We start from the raw sequence: 23,109 nt of genomic DNA, 5'->3' as shown, positions 1-23,109 counted from the left end.
CTCTGTTCTATCGACATTTAAAGCGAATATCCTCATATGTGGATCTCATTTCTCTCAGAAACAAAGTTCCGGTAATTCTTGGTTGTACATGAATCAGGTCCCAAACAGCCCAAATAGCAAAGAGACTTTAAAAATGCATGAAAGAGTTCAGGTCTTAGGAGGTTAAAGCTCTAAAAGAGAAACTCCAGTGAAACAAGTTGAGGTGACCACGTGTGTGTTGTTGTCACATGTTACTCTGCACGCCAGCAGGTGCCGACAGGTTAATCTGGCCCTGCTTTGTTTGTCCTTTTGGAGCAAAAAGCCTGTTTTTCTTGTGTTTTTAACTACATTTGATCATCACGTTGCTGATATCGTCTGATCTGCATCCCAACTGCTAAGTTTGTGTTATTTAGGTTGTTTTTTTGAATGTTTCTCTTGCTAACTGTCTGAGGTTCACCTCTCACAGAGTGAACATAATTCTGCCCTTGTAGGATTAAACTTTGTGGTTGCAAAACCGTCCATTTGTTTAGCAGAACTGACATGTTTCTGAATCCATCCCAGAGCCGAGGGTTTGTTTAAGTGGGTTTTTAGTGTGGGTTTTCGTGCTGGCAGGGAGGCAAAAGGTGATTTCAGTGTCTACTATATAAAGAGGCAGCAGCTTCCAGATCTTCATCTGTGTTCTCCTCCATCATCATTTCACTCATCACATGGCTTCACATCTCAGCCTTCTGGGAGTGGTGCTGTGCTCCTCATGGTTTCTGCTTCTGAAATCCCACCTCAGGCAGACTTTGATTTACAGGCAGCAACAGTCATCCATAATGGTTCTTATTTTACCGCCCATCTAGTTTCATAACCACATGTCCAACTTAGGGTTGCAGGAAGGGGATCTCAGCCACCATCTCTTTGTGCCAGAGAGATGGTGGCTGAGACGCAGCAGAGCGGAGGTGGAAGTGCCTGGCTTAAAACAGGACATGTTAGCTGCATTTAAACTTCAATTACTCTTTATATGGTTGGTAGGAGTCCGACCATGTATCTGTTTACCTGAAAAACATTACACCAGGTAACCTGCTGGGTTAAACGTGTTTTCCGACGATGTTTGCTGCCCTACAATCCGTCCTGCTCTGTAGTAAAATCAGAGACATTTGACCGTCCTGTTGCTCCCATTGAAATGTATACAGCCTGTTTAAAATCTAGAAAACTAGATCTAGAAACTGTTAAACTGCTTGAGAGAGTTGATCACCAAACACTGATAGATTTGCCAACCTCAAGGTGAGGTGACGTTAAAATAAAAGAAACAATCTGCAGAGCCATGTTAGTCGTGTCTGCAGTGAAGAGCTTTTTATACATTGTACCATAGGCACAGTTGCCTCCATTTTTATAATTGTTTAAATTAATATTTTGTACATTTGTACATTTCAAGGACTCTATTTTTGGAGTGTATGTTTATGTATCTGTATTATATTATACGAACACTTTAAAAGTCTGTCCAAAAAATCACTCAGTTTACTTTTTACTCACTATGAGCATCATTCATTATTCTCCCCAGTAATTAAGGTCAGGATATGTATTTTTTTATTCCAATCCATTCTTCTTTTGCAGCGTTTAAATAACCTTGATCAGATTTGATGGTTTTGTTACAAACTTTTCAAAAACTGTTTGATTAGAGTTTTTTTTTAGAATTGAATATTGATTTATTGATTAGCATTCAAATATCTCAGTGAAAACAATAAAGATCTACCACAAAGCAAGAAACCGAGACAAGGCTAATCAAAAGGTACTGGCTGAAGCATGTTTATTAAATTGTGTTAAAATGTACAAAACAGTGATGTCATGTTTTGAGACTTGATGAATTTAAGAATCTTATGATTTAATACAGAAATTTGCAGACTTGCACAGAGAGGGTAAAATTAGGATGACGGATAACAGAGACGAAGACAACAGACGACGAGGACAGGAAGGAACAGGGGTTTAAATGCACCAAGGAGACAGTCAGAGAGAACTCGGGACAACTGGAGGCATGTAGGGATGCAGGGACTGACAGAGACGGGGAAGACGTCTCATCGTGACGAGTAAAGTTTATCTTGCCTGGCTGGGCAGCTCTCTGGGTGCTCAGCACCCCCAAAGCTCTGATCCTAGAATCGCCCCTGGTTGAGACGCATTTTCTCTAAACACCGGGTCTCTGTGGCTTTTAAACACCTAAACACGCTGCACCAAAAACTGGTCCACCCCAAGGATCGGGTCCCCCGACACAAACAGAGTAGCATAGTGTACGCTGTTAAGTGCAGGAGGATTGTCAGGATTTATACATCGGGGAAACCAAACAACCTCTGGCTGAGAGGATGGCACAACACAGAAGAGCCACCTCGTCAGGCCAGGACTCTGCAGTCTGTTTACACCTACAGGCCAGTGGACACTCTTTCAAGGATGAGGATGTAACATCCTGGACAGGGAGGAACGCTGGTTTGAGGGCGGAGTCAAGGAGGCCGTTTACGTGAAAAGGGAAAGACCATCTCTGAATGGAGGAGGGGCCTAAGGGTACATCTGTCACATCTTACATGCTGTGATTGCAGCCATTCCCCAACTCTCTGTGAATGGGACTCATGGACATGGATCAGTGGTTGTTGATCAATGGTCATGAGAATTTGCATGATTAAGATGAAGGAACGGACCTCAGCCCCAGTGGGCTGGTTTCAGTCATTATGCAAATGTCCTGTTTATAAGATTGAAACCTGCAGTCAGCTGAGACTGAAGACGTCACCTGATGATGACGAAACGTTTCTCCCACAAAACGCTGCGTCCAGATGAACAGAACCAACTTTTGGAGACTCGTCTCTTGTACTGACTCACAGTTTTGTGTCTCTTGCAGCTGTTTCATCGGGCATGTTTGTTGTGACCCAGAGTCCAGATGTTTCTGTCATGGAGGGAGAGACAGTAAGCATCACCTGCTCCTGGACAAGAACGTTTGAAAGATTCAGAGTGGCCTGGCTGAAAAATCAAACAATAATTAAGAGAGAGACCAACGCAAATCAATCTCCAAGTGTCTGAAAAAGGAGGCAAAGACTCATCTTTGAACATTTCAAACATCAGAGGATTCAGGAACATACATCTGTAAAGTGACTGTGGAGATTCCATCTTTAACTGTGTCTAAAGGAAATGGGACCATCATCACAGTCAGAGAGAAGACGGTGAATAACAACAACAACAACCACACAGACTCCAGTGAGTGAACACGTTCAGTTTGGTGACCAACACGCCTCCAAAATATGTCAACGTCACCTTATACAGATTAAACGCTGTCACATAAAAGTTTAGTCTGTCACGTGTCTGTGCTGTTACCGTACACGTGGCAGCCTTTGGTCGTCTGAAGGGACGATTAATAAACATTGAATCCTCCAAACCAGAGCGATGAAACTACCTGAACGTCTGTCAGCTGAAAACCTTCAAACTTACAGACGTTTGTGACGACTGGCTTAGAAAAAACTTTACAAACTTGTTCAGCGTTTTTGGTTTTGTTTTAAATTTATCTGATGATTCCAAAAACACTGCTGATTAAAAATGAATGATTGACTTTTGACTGATTGTCTCATTTAATGAATTAATTAATACTTATCATAGTAAACTCCTCTGGGTTACCATAGTAACACGACCAGTAAAGATGCTTTGGCATGCAGACTGGAGCAGCAGGGATCAAACCACCGACCTTTCTATTGTCAGGTGACCTGCTCCACCTCCTGAGCCCCACTTCTCATGACAAATGACTTCCTTTTCTTTTATTCTCACTGACACTTGAGGATTGATCATGTTTGATTAGAGCTGCTGCTTATTCTGCAGCCACAGGATGTGCCGAGGCTCAGGGAGGGGCAGCCATGTGACCAGTTCGGCTGAGAGAAAGAAGACATCAAAGACGTGCTGTGGAAGAGCCAGATATGAATAATAACTAACTAAATAATTAAACATGTAGAGGTGTATTAACACACAGTGAGTGAAGAAGAAACACCCAGTGCATCATGGGAGTCCCCCAGCAGCCTACACCTATTGGGTGGATGTTACATGTACAAGATTCAAACTTGTGATTTGAACGAAATAATTTCATGTTTCTGTGGTGAACATAATTAAATCATGTAGCATCTGCATGAAATTCAGCAACTTAATTCTTGTTCTTGTTGAGATGACAGGATACAATCTAGTCAGAGTGGTTCGTTACCTGGACTCACGAAGTTCACAAGATCACATTAGATGTCAAACTGCAGGAAAATCACTGGAGTTTTCAGCAGCAGACAACTACGCCCACAACAACAGATTTCTTTGAGTGTAACTAAAGGAGGATTCAGCGTCACCTGGTCCAGCCCTAACTATATGCTTTAGCAAAAAGGAAAGTTTGAAGCCTAATCTTGAAAGTAGAGATAGTGTCTGTCTCCTGAATCCAAACTGGAAGCTGGTTCCGCAGAAGAGGGGCCTGAAAACTGAAGGCTCTGCCTCCCATTCTACTTTAACCCTTAGATGCACACGTGGGGTCAAAAATGACCCCAGGGGTTGTTTTTCTCCAAAATCTTTAAAATGCAAAGTTGTAATATATTCATATTCCAGGTATTCCTCATAAAATATGTTTGTAACATGAGGCCATTTGCATTTTTATTTATTTTTTCATTAATTAAAAAAATGCAGTTTTTGTATCACTACCCCACTCTTCCACAAGTGGGGTTAAAAATGACTCCAAGCAGTTCCTATGGAATCTTCTATGAAACTTTCATTCTTAGCAACTCTGACTGTTCCGCTTACACTTCTGATGGATCAAGAATTAATTTTTGCACAGTAACGTACATGATTTATAGTCAGGGCTGCACATAAGTGGTCCGCAGGTGTGCATTCGCTGTCAAAATATGAGCATTCCCGGAAATTCAGAGAATACACGCTTCTTTTGCGGTGGAGGAACACCTGTCACGGTCCTGGGTCTCCTGACCCAGCGTTTTTAGTTCTTTGTGATGTTTGTATTTTTGTACTTGTGTAAGTTATTCTATGGTTTCTAGTTTCGATCCCTTGCCCTTCATGTTGCTCTGTGTCCCCTCTGTTCTGTGTAAGTCTGTGTCTGCATGTTTGAGTTCCCATCTGTGCCCTCCTTCTGTGTCTCATTCCCCTCGTTACTCCCAGTGTATTTAAACCCTGTGTTTCTCTGAGTCAGTGTCGCGTCGTCTCTCTTGCTGTGTGTGATTCTCCCCGTGTCTTCTGGTATGTGTTATAATTAGCATTTCCCAGTTTAGTTTTGTATTGCTTGTGTTCTGTTTTCCAGCAATAAAGCTGTGCTTTTGAGTTCAAGTTCTGTCCCCGTGAGCTTGCGTTTGGGTCCAATCCCTGCCTGCCACACAGCGTTTCATGACAGTACGACGTGACCACAACATGGACCCAGCAGACTTACCCGGGGAGAGCGATCTGATACGTGTCCAACGCCTAGTCGAGTGGATAACCCACACTTCAAATACACGGGCAAAGATTGTGGGAATAAATGCTATCGAAGCAATCCTCGGAGGAAATTCCCATCTCCGCCAGGTCAGAGGATGTGTGGACTTATTGGCCAATGTGAATGAAGCCCGGGAGGCTCGGAAAAAAACAGACTTGGCCCAGCAGCAACAGACAACAGCCACCCTGGAGCAGCCACGTCAGCCACACCGGCCGGATGTGGTTTTGCCCGGCCCTTCGGCGCCGTCTGCGAGGAAGAAACGACGATCACGCCGCCAGCGCGCCACCCCACAGCCGGACGTTCGGACTTGTACATCGCCGGCTGTGGTGAGTAAGGACTCTTTTTCTGTGTCGAACCGTGGGACTATTCGTTCAGGGGCTGTGTTTTGTGCTACGGATGGTAATGTGAACAGTTTATCAGCTGCCCAGCCTTCTGAAGCTCTCTTAGCTGCCCAGCTACAAGCTGCGTCTCCTGTGTCCCCGCTAGCACAGCCATTAACTCCACCACAAGCTCCATTTTCACCTCTACCATCGCTTCAGTCATCAGTTCGGTCTGCCGCTCAGTCACCCTTAGCTCCATCTTCCACACTACCACCTGTTTCTCTTCCGCCACAACCATCACTACACTCAGCCATTCAGGCTGCTACTCAGTCAATCATTCAACCTATAGCCCTGCCATTAAGACACTCTGTAGCTGAGCCATTAGCCATCCAACCCGCAGCCAATTCAGCTGCTCCTCCACCCGTTACACCTCCACCACAACCGTCACTGCAGTCTCCAGTTCAGTCCCCTGCAGCTCAGCTTTCCCCAGTGCAGTCTCCAGTGTCTCCAGTGTCCCCAGTGCAGCCTCCCTTAGCACAGTCATCCACTCAACCACCAGCACCACAACCGTCACTACCTCTAGTTCATTCCCTGTGAAGTCATTAACTCCACCACCTACTCCACTCTCACCACCACCGTTACTACAGACATCAGTTCAGTCCCTGTGCAGTCATTTACTTCTCCACCATTAGCAGCTCAGGTCCCCGTGTGTCCAGCAGCTCAGCTCGCACCTGAACCTTTGGCCCAGTTCCCGTAGCAGTGCAGTTTTCTAGCCAGCTTAACGTTGAGCCCGGGGTCCCAATTCTCTCTGGCTCTACATCAGCTCCTGCTGGAAGCTCGGATGAGCTCATCCAGCACTCCGTGGCTCCCATGCCGCCATCTACCTCGTCCGCTGGGGGTTCCAGTGAGCCCAGCCAGCACCTCCTCGTCTCCGCTGGAGGGTCTGAGGGGCCCGTTCAGCCTCCTGTCTCCGCTGGAGGGTCCGAGGGGCCCGTTGCTCCACCAGCGTCATCAGCTTCAGCGTCGCCTGGTCCAGCTTCTGCTTTGGCTTCGTCAGCCTTGTCTGGTCCAGCCTCCTCCGAGCCTTCATCCACGTCTGGTCCTGCCTCGCCTGGTCCTGTGCCCACCGAGCCTCGGCCAGTATGCCTGACACTTAAGAACCGCCGCTGCCTTCCGTGCGGCCGGCCCCTGAACTGCTCCGTCGTCTCCTTCGCCGTTGCTGTCCGCATAGTCGGCCCCCTGAACTGCCCTGTGTTTGGGCTGTTTTCTTGGGCTCCGGTGTTTGCTGTGCTCCGCTTTTGTTATATAAAGTAACACGGCTGCTATGAGGCCAGCTAGGATCCCTGTGGCCCTACAAATGATCCAGGACGGATGGGATGAAGAGCCCATTGGAGGCATTGACTCAGAATCTCACATCTAAGATATAGAGGAGCCAGACTATTGCCCCCCCCCCCCACACTGAACAAGGCCAGTCAGATACAGAGGAGTCCTCTGAAGAGGAAATAAATATTGAGTCTAACAGAATGAGCCCCTCTTACTGCTCTAGCCACAATATTCTGAATTAGTCGGCCAGGGCTTGCACCTGGGTTTAGTACTTTCTCCCCAGTAAATGCATGGAAGATGTTCATGTCTGATAATTTAATAGAAGAGGTGCTGTCATACACAAACATGGAGGCACGAAGAGTAGCCACAGACAGGGGAAAGAGTGGAAAAATGTAATCAAACATAAGCTCCTGGCCTTCATTTGATTGACCATTCTTGCAGGAAGTGAGAAGAACTGGGATGTACCAGTCGGTGTGTTTTTTGGGAGTTCTCTGCATAACCCATTGTACAAGGCCACTATGTCAATTCAAAGATTTAAAGATTTCGCCCTTTCTTGCACTTTGAGGACAAGAGGACCAGAGCCTACCAACTGAAAACAAACCACATGGCAGCTTTCTGCTACATATGGGACCTGTTCCTGGTCAACTGCAGGCAGAAATTCATCCACAGTGATTGTGTTACAGTGGATGAACAACTTGTGCCTTTCAGAGGGAAGACCCAGCTTCTGCAGTATAGGCCGAGCAAGCATACAAAAGTGATACAAAAACTGAAAATTAATGAAAAAATAAATAAAAATGCAAAGGGCCTCATGTCACAAACATGTTTTATGAGAAATACCTCAAATATGAAAATATTACAACTCTTCGTTTTAAAGATTTTGAAGAATAACAACAGAGTTTATAGCAAAATGCATTGTTTCTATTTGGGGTCATTTTTGACCCCACTCGTGGAAGAGTGTAGGTATTGGTAGGTTGTGCATCCAAGGGTTAAATACTCTAGGAACAACAAGTAGGCCTGCAGTGTGAGAGCAAAGTTCTCTAATAGGGTGATATGGTACTATAACAGGGGTCCCCAACTCCTGGACTCCGGTCCAAATCCAGACCCCAAGAGGATTTTGTCCGGATCACAAAGCAGTTTCTCATTTACCGTGTAGTTGGATAGTTTCTTCCTGCCGGCTGCCGTGGCGGACTTTTGAACTGCCGCGACACGCAGCTATGCAGGTTAGCATCATGCTGGTCCACTCTCCCAGCCAGCTGTTGGCGGTAATGCACCACCAACTGCCAATAAAACGACAAAGAAGAACAAGCTATGTGGGTATGTGAGTTGATAGGTTACTGTCTTGGGCGCTTGCGCTTGCTGAGTGGATGAGTAAAAGAAGATGGCTTTGTCAAAAATACTTATAAAGTTATAAAGAGTGGAAATCTGAAGAGCTGTTATGAAATCAAACATAAGAACTTCAACCAAAGCTGTGCGCCTGGGTCTGACGGTAGAACAAGAAGAATAAATGAGGTATGAGCGGCTACACGGCTGATAACAGTCTGTGACAGCACAACAGCATACGAGTGTTCACTGTGAGCACGGTGGACTTTAGGAGGACACAAAAAGACTTTCACTGACTGGAAAATGATAAAGAGTGAAAGGAAGCTGCAGCAGAAACACTTTTTAGTTTGGAAGAGAAACAATGTAACACTTTTAGATGGAAACAAAGTAAAGTGTAACAATTTACCTTCAATAAAAAATAAATTACATCCTATAAACATTTGAACCGTTTGATACTGAAACATAAAATGAAATAAACTCCATAAACAATCAAAATGAATTCAAACTGATCAGCAACATTAACTCAGGAGCACAATATATGAAACACTTTAACCTACAAAACAAAAACGAATCAAACAGTTTGTGCTGATTTCTTTCTTTGATCAAAATAACAAAGTCAGCATTAATGGCTCCGACGAGCACGTTTTGCAGTGCACAGCTTTTCAAAGCAGCTTTGAAGCAGGATCCTGCAGCTCTCAGCTCCTGCTCAGTGTTTAGCTGGGACCTGGACTTGGTCTGCAGCAGCAGCAGAGAAGCCTCACAAAGATGAGACTAAAGGAAGAAGAACGCCCAGAGCCTGCTGCCCTCAGAGTGGATACTGCTTCTCTACACTCAGCCAGAATCCACTCAGTGTCTGTGATGTGAACTGCAGTCTCGGTGTGGAGTCAGACGTCAATGAACTGGTTCTGCTCTGCAAAGCTGAAACCAGTTGGAGCTGGTCATGCTGGGAACTGTTTTCATGGAAGTCCTTTTAAAAGTATCCCATCAGTGATGAAATATGCTGCTTGATATATGGAGTCACTGAGGCGGCATCATCGTCAGTAGTGTCAACAAATTCATGCAGGTTCTCCAATGAATCTGTGTCTCCTTCATCGAGTCTCCTGCCCCACACTGCAAGCTTTCCAGTGACAGAGCTGATCTTGTGACCTGAGGGAGGTTTTTATCTTTCCTTGAAGCTGTAGATTTACTTCATTTCCAAATATGTCACTCAGGTAGGCCAGTTTTGCCAGGAAGCTCTCATCACTAACTCTGCGACTTCATACTTGTGCTCCTGCTCCAAAAACATCTGATCTGCTCTCTGAGCTCAAAAACTCAGGACAAGACTTTTCCTGGTGACAGCCGCCTGGCTTCACTGTGAAACAGCACAGCTTGATGTTCGGCTCCATCTTCTCACAGACAGCAGAGACACTCTTGTTTTTACTGGTCTGGTCTTTATAAAACCGACTACACCAATAATTTCAGTCATAACCTCACTGAATTCAGAGGAAAGCAGCTCTCAGTGTGAAACACTCCAGCAGAGGGCGCTGTTAAGTCCTTATTGTAACACAGTTACTGTGTGCAGTTAGACTTCATACATAATCTGCACTTATTTCCATCAGACATGCTGTCAGTAAATGATTGGTTTCTATTGATTCTACTTCCTGTTGACTCGTTTGATGACAGTGAAACAATCACAGCTGATTGTGTGATGATGTAAACTGTCACTGTTACATTCAGTGTGTGTGACATAATGTTAGTGCAGGCTGATAACAGCCTGGTTCTGTTAGAAACACATGAACGTGTCCATAGATCAGTGTGTGTTTAACATGAGAGCTTCAGCCCTGCTGATGTGTTAAATAAAGACATGCAGGAAAACTGATGAGACTCTGAAATAACTCTTTATATTTATAATGTAACTCTGCATCAAAAGAACAACAAAGGATCCCAGACAGGTTTCTGTGAACAAAGACCATTCTGATGTTTCTGTGTTTCTAACACTTTGACATTATTAGTAAACAGACTGCAGTGAGCAGCATTTATAAAGAGCTTCTATATAAAGATATGACAGCTGTTTGACAAGTTTATCACTCTGTGTTTGGACCTGATCAGTCCAGCTGTTTACTTGAAATATGTTCATTTTGGGGTGGGTACAGTTTCCTCTGCGGTGGGGTAGGGTGGGCTGCCCCGGGTCCTGTGGGGCTTGGCAGTGCTACCGTAGGCCGCGGTCTGGATGGACCTGGGCTCCCTTGCCTTGGTGGGTACCAGAGGACGGGGGTGCCTACTGGGGTCAGCGGGGGAGCTGGCCCTAGGGAGGGGCATCCTCCCCTCCCTCCTTTTCCTCCCCATCCCCGGCTACCTCCCTCTTCCCGCTCCACCACACTCACCCATACAGGTAGGGCCTTGGGGTGCGGGTGTGTCACAGGAGTGCAGGTGAGACATCCCCCCCCCGTCCCCTTCTGGCCACCTGTGCCTCAATTTTATCTCACAACTTAGACATCCACATTACTTACACTCTCATAACACACACATATATATAGGGCCTTGAGGGTGGGCACGTTAACGGCGTCCAGTGGACGGTCTGTGTACTCAAACCTACCTCTGGCGCTGGTGCCCACCTCTCAATTTTAAATCCATGTAGACATTGAGGGTTCTCGGGAGGGGCCATGCTAACACCTGCTGCTCTCTGGCAGCAGCACCATTTTTTAGTTTTAAATGCACTTTAGAGCAACACGCAGCAACACTACACATGAGCGGGAGGAGGGAGGTATGGGGTCTTCACACACCCCCGTTCTCTGCTAGCCATCGGGGCGGGGGGGCTGGGAGGAGATGTTAGCTGTCCGATTGGCCTCCCTGCTGCTGCGGAGCCTGGGACGGTCTGCTTGCCTCCACCCCGGGGGGAAGGGTAACATCTCTTGGGTCTGGGTTCTGCTTCCCCCTCTGGGGGCGAGGGTACCTGGACCCGGGGTATAGAGTATGTTTGGGGAGTGTGATTGTGTGTACATGTCCATTTATGTCAGTCCTTACGTTGGGTGAGTGCTGAGTGTTTGTATATGTGTGCATGAGGGTGGGAACGCATGTTTGTGTCTGTGTGTGCCTGTTTGTCTGTGTCTATATGTCAGGTCGGGTCTTAGACTCCACCTCTCTGGGAACTCCCAGGCCCTCCAAGGCCTATCTCCCCTCACCACACTCCCTGCTGGTGACTGATGCCCTCAGGGGTCGGTGCATTGGTGGTTCTTGGTGTCCGGGGCTGGGCGCTCAGGTATGTACCGGCTCACTCCCGGTGGCTACCTGGCGGGGCCTGGCGCCTGTTGCTCGGTCAGGCCTCCTCCGGGGTGTGGGGGGCCCTCGGGCCTCCGGCCTCTGGGCCTGCGGCTCGGTTCACTCTGGCACAGCCGGCTGCCGGCGGAGCCGTTGGGCACGCTGGTGAAGCCCCCTCTAGCTTCTGCTCGGTGGCTACTGGGTGACGCCTCGTCTGGGGATCCTCAGCCCTTCCCATGAGGGTGGCACAGATGCCCCTCCGGTTGTCCTCCTTGGGCTCTCGCACTCTGGGGCCTGGATCTCCTCCATGCCTGTTTCATGCCCTGGGGGACGGGGCTATGGCTCGCTACATCCTCTTGCAGACCATTACATGTGGAAACCATTTGAATACAAGCGCGCTGATCCACACAGGTGTGCACACGGGTGTTCACTGCTCGTAGACTTAAATTACACCTTTCTTGGCTGCTACTTTAAAGCACATTGTGCGCTGTCTGTCCTGCGTGCTGCACAACACATTATTTGACCACAAGTGTCTGTGAAGGTTCTCAGTCATCCAGGTCATCGTAGTCAAAGGAGCCTCTGTCAGCTAGAGCTGGGCGATAGAACGATAACGATATGTATCGCGATATAACTTTTACTCGATAGAGAAATTAAGCTATCGCGATAGACCTCGCCGCTCTTGTCCTCTTAAAAAAAAAAAAAAAAAAAAGGTCAGCCAATCCAAATTAAGTAGCGCAGAGCCGAACCAATCACAGCCGCAGCGTCACGTCACGTGACTTGTTACGTACAGCACAAGTGCCAAGCCGCACGTGTGTTTGTTTGGGAAGCAGCCAGCGGGTAATGGAGGAAATGAGTGTGCCGACTAGAAAATTCAACCGAGCGTGACCGAAGAAAAACCAGATGATGGTTCCAATGCCGGAGAGATTGTCGAACGGAAGAGCCATAGAAGTTCCGTAGTGTGAAGGTATTTCGGCTATTTCAAGTCTGACAAAAACAGAGTAGCGTGCACTGTAAATTGTGCCGAAAGCAAGTCTGGAAATACAATAAACTGGTGCATGCGTCACACTGTACATTTCTGCACGGTTAGGAATCTAGCTCCACCTGCTGCTTTGGCATGTTCATAGCAGCGTTTTCCTTCATTTCTGCCTTTATGTGTGGACGGGATTATTTTTTAAAACGAAAACGGAAAATCTCCGTTTTCAAAAACACCCGTGTACGTGTGGACGTAGCCTCAGTCTCTGACTGGAAGCGCTAATTCGTCATTCGGCTTTTGTCAGACTAAAGTAACTGTTAAAACTGTTTGAAAAGCTCAGCTATACAACAAGGAGAGATTGAGAATTTCCTTTTAGTTCTCAGTTTATTTGATATTGACAAAAGTTAGTCAGTTTTGTCTGTTCTTCTGTAAAACAAACTAAGATTTATTTTTAGAATTAATATTTTGTTTCTAAGTGGAATTGACAATTTAGTCTGTTTCGTTTGTTCTATTTTGAAACGTAAACGCTTTAGCGGCTGCCTTTTGTGTAGTTTGCAATATTTGGCTTTATTTATCTGAAAAAGTCTCATGTTCCTGAAGTACATCTACCCTGTTGAACTTATTATGGGAAATAAATATTTAAATAAAAACAAGCTGCTGATTATTTCACATTTTACTTGTGAGCAACGGCACATTTAAATAAATATAGTTATTTGGCTTATATCGTGATAGATATCGTTATCGCCTGAAATGAAAAAAACATGTCGTGATATGAAAAAATCTCATATCGCCCAGCTCTACTGTCAGCAAAGAGGCACAGAAAAGAAGATCAGACACCAGCGAGGGAGGATAAGAAGGACAGACGCAACAACATTGTCATCCCCTATGTAGCCGGTGTATCAGAAAAACTCAGGAGAGTTTTCTCCAAGCATGACATCCCAGTGCATTTCAGACCCAGCAACACGCTCAGACAAAAACTGGTTCACCCGAAAGATAAAACGCCAAAACACAGACTTAACAATGTGGTGTATGCTGTACAGTGCAGCGAGGAATGCCCAGACCTCTACATTGGAGAGACCAAACAGCCACTTCACAAGCGCATGGCACAACATAGAAGAGCCACCTCCACAGGACAAGACTCAGCAGTCCATCTGCATCTTAAGGACAAAGGACACTCTTTCGAGGATGCCAATGTTCACATTTTGGACAGAGAGGACAGATGGTTTGAAAGAGGAGTGAAAGAAGCATCTATGTCCACTGTGAGCGACCATCTTTGAACAGAGGCGGGGTTTACGACATCAACTCTCTGCCATCAATAATCCAGTTTTGAGATCCCTTCCCAGACGCCTTAACGCCCACTCACATCCTGGGCCATCTGATCTCAGGAATTCGCATGATAAGGTGGGGCCAGGTTTCACAATGAACTCACCCGAAACTCTGGCTGATTGGGACCCACACCCAGTTTCACACCTTGGCTCAGGCGATTAGAGGATCATCAGGGGGTCCTTTTGTCCCTCTGTGGGGGGTCACTCCCACTAGGTTTATATCTGGGACTCTCCACCATTTGACCTTAGAACTGAAGAAGCTTCTCGGATGAGAGGTGAAACGTCTTCAAGCAACTTAAAGAAGTCCAGACGCTTTTCTTTGCAAGCTCCTTTGACATTTGACCATGAGCAATCTTTTCTGGTTTGACGCCGTCTTTGTAGCCAGAAACCAGCTCTCTCCTCGGCTTCCTCCACTACACGCTTCCCCCACGCCAGTCTCCTCCGTCACTATAAAGGGGAGAGTCATGAGCTCCATCACCCTCACCTGTGCCGTCCAATGTCCCGCCACCAGCCTCCACTGCAGCAGGCCAGAGACCACACCCCTGCCACAATAAGTAAAAGTATATCCTTGCTGTACCCTTAATGCTAAATGTGCTAAATTAACCGCTGCCTTTGCCCCTTTGGGATTATTCTTATGTCACTGGGATGTTGACCTTTGACCTTCACATTAGAGAGATGGGCAGACATAATTAGTGTATGAATTTTAAAGTAACAGGTAATAAAGAGAGTGTAGCAAATGTAGTCAGGTTTATTACTCTGTATCACACATGAGTGCCCGAGGGAGGCGGGGCTGACTGGGGAGACACAGGAAACAGAGAGACAGGGCTGACTCGACATGAAACGATGAAACGTGGGACACGGGAACAGAAACTAAACACAGGCTGAAATGAACACTGAGGGAGGGAGAACTAAGATTACTGAGAGCCTGATAAATAAGAAGAACAAAAACCAAGAAAAACAAGAGTCAAAGAAAACCAAAAACACAAAGCATTGGGCCAGGACCCACTGCTGTGACATTTATATGTGATAAAAACATTAAAAACTGCTCAGATGTTGAAATCTTTCTACGTATACTTTAGGTTCAGCTCTGCAGCCTGGCATTTGGTTAAGCATGATTCAAACATTTGATTTTGTTTAACTGGTTTTAATTATAGTTACTTTTGTGAACATTTGTTGCAGCATTTAAAAAAACATCATTTATTTTCAAACTTTTATTTGATTTAGAGCATCATATTTGACCAACGTAAATGTTTTAATTTCATATAAAATAACTGAAGCAGTGAACTAAATATCTGAAATCTTTCCTTCCTTAAAAGTTATAATCCTACTTAAGTTATAGTGCAAACGCTTAAGCAACAAATATACTTGATGCTAATTAATTAATATTTCCCTTTGATGTTGCAACTATGCGGTCACTTCTGTCTTTAAACAAAATAATATTTTCCAGTTACAGAAATCATAAAGTCCAAACTAAAGTGCTACTGTTGCTATATGCATTTTATATAAATCATGGATGATGGTCCTGACATGAAGGAAGAGAAAGTTACAGGTTGCATCCTTTGACTTTGTCTCCGTGCCTTTGGGCGATTTTCAGAAGGACAGATGTTTCTGTTCAATTCTTAAATCAATTTTTTCAAACACAAACACTATTTTAAAGCTTCTAGAGAGTAAAATATTCATGATAATTATAATAACAATAATAAAAACAAAAGCTCTCAGATCCATCAAACCAAGCAGCAGAAAGAACAATAACTGAAGAGAAAACTTTAACCTTGTAGACTTCATTATGTTCCAGCTGCTCGACAGACGCTGTGACCTCGAACTTAAGCAGGTCGTAACGTATGTGCAGCTCAATAACAGCTCAATGCTCTCCGCAGGAGTAGTCCAGCAGTAGAAATCAGTCCAATAACAAGGTGTGTAACATCTAGCAGGGTGACAGAAAAACCCAGGGTAACTTCTAAGGACCTCAACGTCTCTCTCACATTGTGTTTTTTAAACATGCTTCCATTTGTCACTTCAGTCTTTACTCTGAAATACAGGAAGAGAAATCATGGCTGAAACAATTTCTCATGAAACCAGGGGTGTGGTCCAACAGTCAGTTTGGTGAGGAAGGTTCCTAACTGAGAGAAGTGACCCAGAAGTATCTGTGTAGCAGCCACAATGAATCCAGATCATGAGCTTTATTAACTGATCAAAGTCTCTTCTTTCATCTTCTGTATCATTTAGTTTGCATTGGTAATGCCCATTATTGTAATGCTTTTTTAAGACGAGCAAAACTTTATTTCACTTTGGGTTAGCTGGGATAAGTGATGGATGGAGGGAATTTTACTTCAGCCACAGAAATCCTAAACAGGAAGGAGGAGCAGAGTTACAGTGGATCACTATCCAGCAGGGAAACAAGGTTTATTTCAATTTCTTGGCCATGAGTGAGATTTACTGAGTGGGCAAATAGGGAGACGACACCATCAGATCCCGAGCCCTCCATGTGTTAATCAAGAGACGGCTGCTGTGCTACATCCATAAATAATGAATAAATTAGGAGCTAAAGCTGAAAGGACAGTTTATTTGTACCATCTTCACGTGAACACATTCAAGAACATCACAGATGAAGAAACATTAAAAACTTCCACACTACATAAAGCAAGAAAAATAGTTTTTCTTTCAGGTGGTTTCAGAAAAACAGAAACATCAAACATCTCCAAGACTCTCTTTGAAAGAACTAAAAACCTTTGTTCTCATGGTCCAATCATGAGTGAACTCCCCGATGAAGCCTTGTGTGCTAAAACATGTCAGAGTTTTAAAGGTTAAACATGAGTTTCCAAAACGTTTTGCTGGAGAACAATGAACTATTTGACTGAGTTTCAATCATTTACAGACGAGCAAAACCAGGACAGAGAAAAAAGGACAAAACTGACTCAGTAAAACACAGAAAAGAAGATCCCATGTAGATCTGTATTATGTAGAAGTTCAGCCCAGCAACCAGTTCAGTTCAACACAAGTTTAAATGATTCTATCTGAACTCTGTGGAGCCTGATCTCAAGCTGTTTGAGTCTGACACAGAAACCAGAGGATCTTTCTGTGTCTTCAGATTCACTGTGATCCAGTGATGGGAGTGATTTCAGCCCTGAGTGATCGCGCTGATGTTTGCACAGAGCAGACAATGAGGTGAATGTTTGGGCACATTGGTAACAGTGAAACAGTTTATTAGTAACGTGGGATCGTTTGTGTGCAGAGTATGAACTGAGATTCCTGAAGCTCTTGTCACACTGGTCACAGCTGTAGTTTCCTTCCATGTGTGTACGTTCATGAATGTTACGATTACCTGACCGTGAGAAGCTTCTCTCACAGTGTCTGCACTTGTGTGGTTTCTCTCCTGTGTGGACTCGTTTGTGTGATTTAAGCTCACCTTCAGTGGTGAAGGATGACCCACACTGATCACAGAGGTGCTTTTTAACCCCACTGTGAATCAGTTCATGTTGTTTTAACTCACTTGATGTGGTGAAGCTTCTCCCACATTCTTTGCAGTATTTCAGTTTGTCTCCAGTGTGTCTACGTTGATGTACTTTTAGGGTCTTTTGCTGACTGAAAGTTTTTCCACAGAGGTCACAATGAAAGTCTTTCCCACCACCACAGTGATGACAGGGTTGAGAACTGGATCCATCTGTGTCGCTCTGCTTCTAAACAAAGACACAAAGACAGTGTAAGTCAGTCCTTCAACATTCGTATCCTGAACGTCGCCTGAAATAAAGAGCATCTCTGCAGACGTCCAACTACATTTGACTGTTTCAGTTAACACACTCAGTTTACTGGGCTGCAATAACTACAATACTACCACCATAATACTACAGTAATACTAAAATCATAACTGAAAGGAAAATCTGAATAATCACTCAGAGCTGCTTTTCCATGCAGTAGAATTGCTAACATGCTAACACAGTTTAATGAGCAGAGTTGTTCCAAACAGTCAGGCTAAAATGACAAGATAACAATATAAATATATACCTCACAGTAGCTGCACTTGTAGAGTCTCTTTCTGGTGTGGATCTGTTGGTGTCGTCTCAGGTGATGTGGAGCTTTAAAAGTCTTCTCACACAGGTCACATCGATAAGGTCTCTCCTCAGTGTGGGTAAACATGTGTCGTTGTAAGTGTGCGTCTGTTGTAAAGTATTTGCCACACTGTTCACAGCAGTACACATCATGTCTGGTGTGAATGCGTAGGTGTGTATTTCGGTACCCTCTCTGGCTGAAGGTTTTTTCCACAGATGTCACAGCTGTATGCCTTAATTCCAGAGTGGGTAACTAGATGACTCTGTAAGTGGCTACTTTGAGTAAAAGCTCTGCCACACTGATCACAGCTGTACGCTTTAACTCCACTGTGGATGAGTTGGGTGTTCTTTTAGGGAACGCTTGAAGGAAAAAGACTTTCCACACAAGTCACAGCTGAACGGTCTCTCTCCAGTGTGGATGACCTGATGCTGTTTTAGTGAAGCCGTCACAGTAAAACCCTTCCCACAGTCGTCACAGCTGTATGGCTTAATTCCAGAGTGGGTAACTAGATGCCTCTGTAAGCTGCTACTGCGAGTAAAAGCTCTGCCACACTGATCACAGCTGTACGCTTTAACTCCACTGTGGACGAGTTGGTGTTCTTTTAGGTAACCCTTCAAGGAAAAAGACTTTCCACACTCGTCACAGCTGAACGGTCTCTCTCCAGTGTGGATGACCTGATGCCGTTTTAGTTTAGCCCTCACAGTAAAACCCTTCCCACACTCGTCACAGCTGTATGGCTTAATTTCAGAGTGGGTAACTAGATGACTCTGTAAGCTTCTACTGCGAGTAAAAGCTCTGCCACACTGATCACAGCTGTACGCTTTAACTCCACTGTGGATGAGTTGGTGTTCTTTTAGGTAACCCTTCAAGGAAAAAGACTTTCCACACTCGTCACAGCTGTATGCCTTAATTCCAGAGTGGGTAACTAGATGACTCTGTAAGTGGCTACTGTGAGTAAAAGCTCTGCCACACTGATCACAGCTGTACGCTTTAACTCCACTGTGGATGAGTTGGTGTGTTTTTAGGTAACCCTTCCTGGAAAAAGACTTTCCACACAAGTCACAGCTGAACGGTCTCTCTCCAGTGTGGATGACCTGATGCCGTTTTAGTGAAGCCTTCAGAGTAAACTCCATCCCACACTCGTCACAGGTGTGTTTTTTCTCTCCCTTTCTTCTGTGAGGTTTGTCGGCCTCCTGAGAGCGCTGACTTCTGGCTCCATGTTGGTCCTGCAGTGACAGAGATACAAACAGAGGCAGTGAGTGAAATGCAGTCGTGGAACAAACTCAACCTTCAAACTCCATTAACACTAGTTTTAAACCTGAAGGTGGAGCGTGGCACCAAACACCTTAAAGGTCTCTTATCCCCACCTGCTGGTAGTTCTAACACATTACATCCAACCTGCTGTTAAAGATAATTCATGACTGTTCAAACACTAAAATCACACACACACACACACACACACACACACACACACACACACACACACACACACTATTTTATAATTTAGATTATTTTGTTGGTTCCTATTACATATTTCTATAATTTGTATAGATTTATACAGAATTATTCAGTGATAATAAATCCTATGTTTGTTTATTCTAAAGGAACCCCGTTAGCTTCCACAACAGATGTTGCTCGTCTTCCGTCAAATACTCACATAAAATATTACACAATAAAGTGGATTCAAGATATCCACATAATTTCACTCTTACATCCACAGTGAGGTTTCACAATTGTTCAAATATAAGCAATCAATAATAATAATAATAATAATATCAATAACATTGAGGCACATTACACAAATTTCAAAAACAAATCATGTCTTACAATATTTACAACAACTAAAAGCTCTGTAAATCGGCTTTTAAGTGTTCATTGAAGTTTTGAATAATTCTCTAATTTTTTAAGGCAACTTATTCCACTTAAAAGTTGCTCTAAATGTAACAGTTTTACAAAACGTTACTTTTAACTCGAGCATTTACTAAATTGCAGCTTGTTGAAAACTGTGTAATATGATGATGTATTTCATCTGGATACTGCAGCTGAGCAGAATAAATGTGGTGTGTTTAACAGAATTGCTTTCTTTAGAACTACAAGTAAGCCATAGAATATTTTAGCCTGTACAGGAAGCCAAGAAAGGTTATTATGCATTTTATCAATATTAGTATAGTATGAACATCTTCACACTAATCTGGACGCCTTATTCTGGACTAACTGAAGTCTGTTAAGATCTGTCTTATTAGCTGCTGACCAAATGATTGAACAATACTCCAGATGAGACATTACTAGTGCATTAATGACATCTTTCATAATGAAGAAGTGATACACAAAGAGCATTTCATAGCCATAGCTATGCCTTGTCGGCAGAGTTATGTGACATTAGTGATGTTTGTACTTTCAGCGTTAACTTGGTTTTAAAGCCTTTAAAATATACGCTGTTCAATAGTCGACCTTAATCTGACAGAGAATGTGATGATTTTGTGGATAATTAAAGTCAGTCATATATCCACAAACACAACAAGCTGAAAGTCAGTGATGCTGCTCGGTTTGCAGTCCTGAACATCACGGCACAAGCAGGATTCACTGCACTGTTAATGTTAGCTGTGTTATATTGCTGCCTCTGTTCGGTGGTGTCGAGCCAAACGCACTTTAACGTGTGTTTGAACGAGCTGACGGTTCACTCGTTAAGCTGAAAGAAAGATGCTTTAATCACAGCAGTCACACATGTGTCCACTGCACCATCTGGAACTCTTCTTGTTTACACTCGTAATAACACAAACACTAAATCCTGCTTCTCTGGTGCTGTTGTGTAGCAGTGTGTACACCTGAGACTGTCACCTGTCTGTCTGTCCTGCACTCTCTCTCTGTTTCTTTCTCTCTGATTGTGGAATAAAAGTATGAACATGTGTTTATAAGTTACACTTGTGTTTGAATCCTGCAGCTTATCACACATTTGATTTCCATGTGTGACGACTGCAAGTGTCCAGAGTGAGGACAGACTGAGGGAGCCACTGCTGCACATCATCTGTGAGGCTTTGCAGCCCTGATGATCCACCAGGACAAACTCAGCAGTGTGTGAGGAAGAGGAGGAGGAAGAGCCAGCAGCAGCTGACAGATGGCGAGAATAGACAGACTGTTCCCTGTTTGTGAAGGACTGCTAGGAAAGTTTAACATAACTGTCTGTGCTGAATCCGTCTTATTAGGTAATGTTCAAATAATGTGATCATCCCAGTGTTTCCAGTGTGGGAGAAAGTACTCAGGGCCTTCAAGTTACACACTATGAAAGGCAGCAACAAGTTTAATGTTCAGAAACCTAAAGTCTGTATCAGCAGCAGGATGGAGCTAAAAATAAATGTTGGTTTCAGTTCTATGAAGCTTTGAGTATTTTGGATCAGTAGCTGCTGTGTTTGTTGCATCATATTGCTGTAACTGTTTATATGCTTTATATATTCTGAGCTAAGTTGATCTATAGTGTTACATCATATTCTATAAGGATGTTATGTGTTTGTAGACTTTCTGCCCAGTTTGACCCATTTAGCAGACGTCAGCCTGTTTAAGGCTCTGATATCTATTCTGTGTGACTTACAGCAGTTATGACATGGTCTGATTTTCTCACCCAATAAAGGAATATTTCATATATCAGTCTACTCTTCATTCTATCAGACACAGTTATCACAGCTCGTACATTTGCTTTTTACACATATATGTAAGCATTGAGCCACATTTAGTACCAACATATTAAATGAACAATATTTGTCTCTTATATATGATACATCTGTATACACACTGTCACAGATACTTGTCTGTGAGTGAAGTGATTAATATGATAACTATAATATTGGCCATATTATATTTACATTACCACAGTGAGATGACTTTAGTCTCATGAACAACATCAGCTAATTGTTATTTACAGCTAATCTTAAACGACTGTTCAGCACAGAAATGAAGCCCAACAATCATGTTTCACAGTCCTGTGGTCTCAGCCTCAGATACTCATCAAATCACACAGAGCTCATGTAGAAACAAATGAACTAAATATGTTCTCCTTCATTTCTGTCAAACAAAGCTGTATGAAACGTTTCCAGCTGTTAGTATCATGGTTGCTAGGCAACCTGGGCAGCGCGACGGAGGCTAGACGTCCCATTTCACGAGCCTACGAGCCTCGCACTTCGGCCTTAGCGGTCTTTGAGTACGCGGCCCTTGAGGACTTTAAAGCTGCAGAACCTGAATCGGGATACAGCCATGATGATCTCCAGCCTCGTGCTCGCCAACATTCTCACCTGAGTTAAGAAGACGATCACTGAAATGGTCTCAGCAGGTCCTTTGATGACAGCAATGAAATGCAGTGGTAAGGCTTTTTGGGGATTAAGTTCGTTTTCATGGCAAAGAAGGACGATGCAGTTCATCTGATCACTCCTCATAACATTCTGGAGTGCAGGCAAAATGCTATTATAAAAACTTAAGCAGCAACTTCTCCAGGTTCCAATATTTATGCAATTCTCAAACCTTTTGGCCACGACTGTATAACCTCTTCTGAAGTTTAGTGGATATTATACATGGTTATGCTCAGGATGTGTCGGCCAGTTTCCACTGGAAACGCCTTTTGGTTAAACTGTCAGCGAGGAATTTGCATTTGCACTGTTACATTTTTATATAACTTTAATGCACATAAACAACAGCTGCTTGTTTCAGTGAAAATACATTGATGGCTTTTTAATAAAGTTGTGCAGCTGTAAAGTATTTTGTCTGGTGTCAATTCTATCGTCAGCTACATCGTTATGGCAAATGTTCAAATGTATATGGTGATAAATATCTTTGGTCATATGGTCCTGCTCTGTCTGTCACCTTCTGTGTTGAGCTCATTGTTTCCTCTGTAGTGGCTGAGCTGAGTCCAAGTACAGTGGGGCAAAAAAGTATTTAGTCAGCCACCGATTGTGCAAGTTCCCCCACTTAAAATGATGACAGAGGTCAGTAATTTGCACCAGAGGTACACTTCAACTGTGAGAGACAGAATGTGAAAAAAAAATCCATGAATTCACATGGTAGGATTTGTAAAGAATTTATTCGTAAATCAGGGTGGAAAATAAGTATTTGGTCACCTCAAACAAGGAAAATCTCTGGCTCTCA

The 23,109-nt window shown here is 44.0% G+C and overlaps 2 protein-coding genes and 1 long non-coding RNA gene across 3 annotated transcripts in view; all 3 read right to left on the bottom strand.

Moving 5' to 3' along the window:
* The window catches only part of LOC146546163 (uncharacterized), a 16,324-nt gene extending 9,341 nt beyond the window's left edge, over positions 1–6,983 (bottom strand). The window contains exons 1-2 of the mRNA XM_085266646.1: positions 6,758–6,983; positions 5,644–5,824 (exon numbers count right to left, since the gene is read on the bottom strand). Coding sequence (XP_085122772.1) covers positions 5,644–5,824; positions 6,758–6,983 — 407 coding nt within the window. The remainder of the gene's footprint in view (positions 1–5,643; positions 5,825–6,757) is intronic.
* The window catches only part of LOC146546160 (uncharacterized), a 168,397-nt gene that overhangs the window by 116,122 nt on the left and 29,166 nt on the right, over positions 1–23,109 (bottom strand). The gene's annotated exons all lie outside the window — the stretch shown is intronic.
* Positions 17,506–18,181, bottom strand: LOC146546162 (uncharacterized). Its single transcript, XR_014891028.1, has 2 exons — positions 17,935–18,181; positions 17,506–17,609 (listed from the first exon to the last, which is right to left on the bottom strand). It is a non-coding gene; the product is annotated as an uncharacterized LOC146546162 (long non-coding RNA).

The sequence above is a fragment of the Mchenga conophoros genome, unplaced genomic scaffold, assembly GCF_057382185.1.
Source record: "Mchenga conophoros isolate Kocher_MC1m ecotype Shallow Benthic unplaced genomic scaffold, M_conophoros_male_GT1.1 unmapped_scaffold_6, whole genome shotgun sequence".
Classification (NCBI taxonomy): domain Eukaryota; kingdom Metazoa; phylum Chordata; class Actinopteri; order Cichliformes; family Cichlidae; genus Mchenga; species Mchenga conophoros.
The sequence above is the reverse complement of the archived record's forward strand: the minus strand, read 5'-3'. Positions and strand labels throughout refer to the sequence as shown.